This window comes from Podarcis erhardii (genome assembly GCF_964252035.2).
Source record: "Podarcis erhardii genome assembly, chromosome: Z".
NCBI classification, from domain to species: Eukaryota; Metazoa; Chordata; class Lepidosauria; order Squamata; family Lacertidae; genus Podarcis; species Podarcis erhardii.
Window position 1 is genome coordinate 30,568,240 of NC_138504.1, and position 6,501 is coordinate 30,574,740.

Below are 6,501 nucleotides of genomic sequence, written 5' to 3' on the forward strand. Positions count from 1 at the left end.
ATCTTCTTTTGCATCCAGCCCTCAGAAAAACATGTATTCATAAGGATGCATGCCCCCGGTAATATTATGTACCTTTGCTAAAAAAAAACACCTTTCTGCTGCTTAAAAGTTTGCAGTCCTAACTCAAGTTCCTGGTCAAGTTAGTCCTCTCAGAGACTGGTCACTTGGACTTTTGCAAAAAAATTTGGGGGGGGGGCGTTAATCACAACACAAAACGCCAAGCTATCCTTACCTCCCCAGGCCCCACCAGCTATCCCTACAGAGCAAATGGTAGCACTGCACTTTTGCAGGGTGACCAAACCTGCCCTTTCGCCAACGGATGCTGCCCTGTCCAACCCGCCAAATGAAATGAGCAACGCTACATATATAACTACAGAGAATATTTATACCCCCCACCCTCCCATTGCTGAAACAACACTCAGAGTGGTTGAAAAAATGTTCGAAACAACCCCAAAGGCATCATCAGTGTGTTGCAATGTACAGTCAGAGTCCTTGGGTTTCACAGAAAACATAACTGGGGCATCTAGCATTCTGAATCAATCAGACTGCGATATATAGGAGATAGCAAATAAATTTAGATTGGTTTCAGTAATAAACAGGAGTGGAAACCTGCTCAAAAGCTGAATTCACATCCAGCTTCTCTACTCAAAGAGGTTTTCCCGGGATTTTTGCCTCAGTTTCAGCTAAGAGGAGTTCTCCGAGGAAAAACGGTCACACATCTCCGGCCACATGGGGGAGGGAGATGGCAGCGACAAACAGGCCCCCATCCAACCGCCGCACTTTGAGTGGCTCTTGAGAAGCGCTGAGGAACAAATGCCAACTCAAGGCCCGAAGCGGGGCGTGGGCCGGGGCGCATCAAGGAGGGGGGTGCGAGAAGAGTGGGCTGGGCTGGGCTGGCAGGGAGGGGGGAGGACACAACTTTCTCGTGCGGCTAGAGGCGCCCCCCGACTGACGCCCCTTGGAGAAGGCCCACTGGCTTTGGAGAGCCGCCCGCGCGCCCCCTCAGTCAGCCAAGCACCCGACAGCGGGCGCTTGCCCTCCCGCTTCACAAAGACCTCCCTCCTCCTCCTCCTCCTTCCTGCCATGAATGTGTCCCATTCACGAGGAAGAGGCGAGAGAGTGAGGGAAGGAGAGAGGGAAGGACCCAAATGCCTCAGGCGGGTCAGCGGGCCCCGGAGAAAGGAGGAGACGGGAGAGACAACCGGGAGACTAGGGAAGTGGCAGGACCGGGAGCCGCCGTCATCCCCCGCCCCGTCGCCGTCAGCCGGGCTCGAACTGTCGCCCGCCTCCCCACACCCCCCCCTCCACCCCGCGGCCCGGAGCCCGCCCGGAGAACGTGAAGCAGAGAAGCCTCCGTGGCGCGTAGGGTCAAGCAAAGAGTTTCTGAGTGAGGCGCAGAGGGGGCTTTACGCGCGCAAGGGAAGCCCTCCTCCTCCCCAGGCGGGAAGCAAACGGGGTCGACTCTCAGTTCGAGAGCGGGGCTGAGGGAGAAGTGCAATGCGCGGGGCCTCCCATTCACTCCGTGGAGGGCGCAAGCCTCTCCCGGCAGGCTCTCCGTACCGTTTTGGGCATGGTGCCTTCGGGCTGGCTCGGCGGGCTTCAGTCTCTGGGCAGGGCGGCTGTCGCTGCTGCTGCTGCTGCTGCTGCTGCTGGGCGCCTCCTTCTGCTAACGGGCTCGACTGACTGGGCAGTTCTCCCCGCCCGCCAACCTCTGTGGGCCCGCGGAGCGTGCGCCGCCTTTCTTTGGGGCAGTCGCTCCCGAGCCCCCGCCCCTCCCGAGCCTGGCGTCCTGACTCCGGCCGCAAGCTGGCAGGCGAGGATTGGGTCCCATCAGGGGCTTCCTCGCCCACCCCTTCCGCAGAACAACCCCCACCCCACCCCCGGGAGCAGGAAGGGCGGTGGGGAGCGGGAAGGCGGAGAGGGGATTTTTCTGTCCCATTTTGCTATCACTCGAGCGCTTAAGCGCTTTCGGGAAAGAACTCATTCCCTTCTGGAACTCCCTGCCACAAGATGAGCTAATAGCCACCGGCCTAGATGGCGTCGAAAGGGGATCAGACAGTTCCCTGTTGCTATATCATACATCAATACACACAAATTCTTTCACTATTCCTGCATTACAGGGGGTTGGACTAGATGACCCTTGGGGTTCCTCAAACTCTACAATTTACGATTCTGTGTTTCTCACTTTTACAGCATTCTATGAAATCCACCTTATATTTCTTCCATCTTTTTTTTTCAAGCGGAAGAAAATGCCTTGCTCTTTCTCTTGCAAAGAAGGGAACAGCGTGTATTAAGTTTATACCCCCCCCCCTTTCCTCCCAGAAGCTCAAAGTGACAAAGATCCCATTTGCCTTCCCAACACCACTGAGGGGTAAGTTAGGGTGGCGCAGTGTGCTTCGTGGCTGAGTGGGGATTTGAAATGGGGGCTCCCCTTGTCTTCCTACAGTCTCCCCCTGACACTTTAGAGCTATTGTTCCCAAAATGAGTGGTACCACCCCCTGGGGGGCAGTGGGATTACTCAGGGGGAGGATCCTGGAGGTGAAAATGACCATCAGACTTAGAAGAGCAAGTATCACTGGATTAAGCTAACCAGTTTTGCTGAATTAATTAAATACTTTTGATTGGATTGTGAATAAATGTTTAATGAATTGCTACTGTTTTTAATTTTTATTGTAGGAGCACAGGGTGGGGAGGGCTGCGTTTATGAAATCAAGGTGCCTGAAAAAAGTTTGGGGACCACTGTAATCTACTGGCACAATCAACCACACACAAATGGATCGTTTATAGCACTATTTCATTCTTCTTCTTTTCCTGAGGCGTGGGTTTCACATGCGCAGTGATGTACTGGGGATGATATATCTATACAATTAGTATACTTTTCACTATGACATTTCTCGTGGGTTTTCTTTTTAGTTGTTCAGTTATATATAATATGCACACAATGACGCTTAAATGGAAAAGTGTTTTATTATATAATTATATATATAATTGCCAGGCTGTTGGATCAGATCAAGGGCCCATTTCCCCCCAGTTATTCTTTACCCCCAGCAGGCAGCCAGATGCCATTGGGAAGCACAGAGCACATGCACATTATCCAGGGCAGGGAGGGAGGGAGGGAGGGAGACTCCCATGGTATTGGTGGGACAGTCAGTGTGTTCCCCATGTGCACCCTGGGTGGAGGTCATGGGATGGAGAGAGAAACAAACAACTAGAAAATACGAAAACTAAACACTAACAAATATATTATTTCCACCCCAAACAACTAAATGTTATGCCTCCCATTTATCATATATCACTGTTGCTTTATGGAGTTGCTGGGAAGGGTTTTTTGTGTGCGCGTGCATGTGTGTGGGTTGCTTCCTCTCTTCTTCCTAGATATTTATCTCTTTGGAGAACATGGTTTCCTATGGAAAAGCAGTGTGCATACTGACTAGGCTGATGGAGAAGACCTATTAAAAAGGGGCGGTGGGGGGAGCTCACTTGTGGCTGGAACGTTCCTGCAAAGTATCCTTTTATTTGGATATGACTGTACACCAGGACTTATTATTGACTGCTCCATTGCTATTTCATGGAATCATTATCTTATTATTCTTAGTATTATTTGTATCTCTCTCTACTCAGCATAATTCTTTTCTTCTTGCTTGCTTGCTGAAATCTCTCAAACATTTGTATTGTTATATGTAACAAAATAATTAAATTGGAGAGAGGGTTTACTACCCCCCCCAATACCAATAACAGTAATTCTTTTTTGGGGTTGTGAACATAACAATCCCCCCAAATGTTTTTATGATCGATATTTATTCATTTGTATTGTATTGTCTTTCTTCTTGTATGTTATTGAAATGTGTGTCCTTTCTCAAATAATAATAGCAATAGTAGAAGCAGTAATTAAAAACTCAGTTCCACTGCCACCCCCATTTTCCCAAGTGGCAAAAACCAAGGTATATTTGGTACCTTATGGTGCTGCAAATGAATATTTAAAGTTATTGTTTGCCTGAAACCAAGGCTGCAGTCTTATAGGTATTTCTCATTGAACTTGATGGGAATTAACTGCTGAGCAGACATGTTATTTATTTATTACATTTGTTTTCCACTCCCCCCCCCCCAAGTGTCACCTTTTACACTCAAAGTAGCATACACAGTTCTGCCACCCTCGTTTAGTTCCCACAACAACCCTGTGAGGTATGTCAAGCTGGGAGGTAGCAACTGGCCCAAGGTCACTCAGTGAGCTTCATGGCTGAGTTGGGGTTCAAATCCTAGACTCTCCCAGGTTCTAGTTTGACACTCTAACCACTGTACCAAACTGGCTGTTATAGGACTGTGCTGACAATGATTCCTAATTTCAAATTTAATAAATATTGCAAACAGTACAATGTTACATGCTAAGATATAGCTCGTTCAGCCCGGACACTGAGATCCAGCACCGAGGGCCTTCTGACGGTTCCCTCATTGCAAGAAGTGAGGTTACAGGGAACCAGCTAGAGGGCCTTCTCGGTAGTGGCACCCACCCTGTGGAACACCCTCCCTTCAGATGTGAAGGAAATAAGCAGCTATCCTATCTTTAAAAGACATCTGAAGGCAGCCCTGTTCAGGGAAGTTTTTAATATTTAATGCTGTACTGTTTTTAACATTTGATTGGGAGCCTCCCAGAGTGGCTGGGGAAACTCAGCCAGATGGGTGGGGTATAAATAATAAATTATTATTATTATTATTATTATTATTATTATTATTATGCATTTCATGTTCTTAAAGTAGTGAAATTTAAAATTGATAAGAAAATCAAGTTATTGCATGTATTTCTCTCCCCCCCCCCAATATTTCCATTTGTTTATTTTTTGGGGGGGAAATGACAAGCTCCCAATGTTTTTCCCATGGCTTGAACCCCTTCAGAAATTCTACATTTTCAAGCGAGTCACCTTAGTGGCGTAGCGTGGGTTGTCAGCACCCGGGGCAAGGCAAGTAATTTGCACCCCCTAACCCGTGGATTTGCGCCCCCTAACCCTAACCCCCAGATGTTGCGCCCGGTGCGGCCGGCCCCCCCTGCACCCCCCACGCTACGCCACTGAGTCACCTTGACCTTCTGGAAAGCAAACTCACACACAGGGCAGGAAAGAAAACAAATGCTTCCCAACCCATATTGGCCCTTGGGGGTCACTTCCCTTAAGCTCACTTTAGACAAGAACCACTTTTATAGAATCATTGAAATGCAATGCAGGAATCTTTTGCTCTTTGTGGGGCACAACCCTGATATTAAGAGTCTCATACTCTACCAAGTGAGCTGTCTCTTGGAGACAATCAATGGAGCAGGTTTATTCGTTCCTGTATGCAATATGCAAGGTTCATTCAAAGTAGCCTTCCTGGACAAAGCTGTGGGAACGCTCTCCCAGTTTTCCTGCCCAAACTCCTAACTGTATCCTCTTTGCTAAAACCAGGGGACTATGTTCTACACTGTATCTAATGCAACAATACCCTGTGTCACAGAGGTTTAGGGCAACTTGTGGTTCCTGAATTGCAGGGAACTGGACTAGATGATGTGGGGGGGGGGGCGTTGTCCCTTCCAACTCTGCAGTTCTATGATTCTATTATTCTAACTGTTCCCTTCCCTGTCTTCCTATCAGATGCGGGCAGGAGGTGAGGCAACCCTTTCAGTTTCCTTATCCTCCTTTAAGCAGAGGAAACAGTCTTATACCTGCCTCTGCTTCCTGTTTTCCATGACTCTCTTTTGAGGCTTCTAAGTCGCTGCAAGGAACCTGGAAGCATGCAGCTTCTCATCAGCCCCATCCAGGCTGATTACTGGCTGAACTACTTGTGTGCAATAGCCAATCTAACAGCCTGTCCCCCCCCCCCCGCCACCATGATTGCATTGCAGATAATGGCATTGCATATTACGCAATGTGCAATACATGGTTGGAGGCAGTCATGTTTCTGAATACCTGTTGCTGAAAGCCAAAGGAGGGGGAAGTGTGCTTATTATTGGGGTCCTGCTTGCAGGTTTCCCAAAAGGGGCAACTGCTCAGCCACTGTGAGAACAGCCCAAAAGCAGGACCTTTCAAGAGCAGTCTCCCACTCTGTGGTTTCTAGCAACTGGCATTCAGAAGCATTGCTGCCTCCAACTGTGGGGGCAGAGCACAGTCATCCTGGCTAACAGCCATCAATAGCCCTCTCCTCCTCCATGAATTTGTCCAGAGCAACTTCTTTGGTTATAGGAATGAAAGTACTTAAGAGGCAAACTGAGGCCATTATCTTACAATTGCCTAGTTCAGCAAAAGAATCTTCTGTCAGATTTTAACCCTTGCTGGGTATAGGACCCCAAGAATCAGAAGTAACTCAGAACACATCCTGCAAACTGACCTGCCCCCAAACTGCAACATTATGTTTAGGATTGCCTCATTAACTCAGCAACTCCCCGACCAGGCCAGCTCTCTATTGAGAGTGCTAGAATTCCTGAGGCAGAGTTTGCCCAGCATCAATCACCAAGGTAGCTGCATTCTTGGCATGACT

General features: G+C 48.6%; 1 protein-coding gene across 1 annotated transcript in view; it reads right to left on the reverse strand.

The window, feature by feature from the left end:
- Positions 1 to 1,723, reverse strand: part of MSN (moesin) — an 80,752-nt gene extending 79,029 nt beyond the window's left edge. Inside the window, exon 1 of the mRNA XM_081847116.1 lies at positions 1,561 to 1,723. Coding sequence (XP_081703242.1) covers positions 1,561 to 1,572 — 12 coding nt within the window. The 5' untranslated portion in view covers positions 1,573 to 1,723. The remainder of the gene's footprint in view (positions 1 to 1,560) is intronic.
- Positions 1,724 to 6,501: the final 4,778 nt, after the last annotated feature.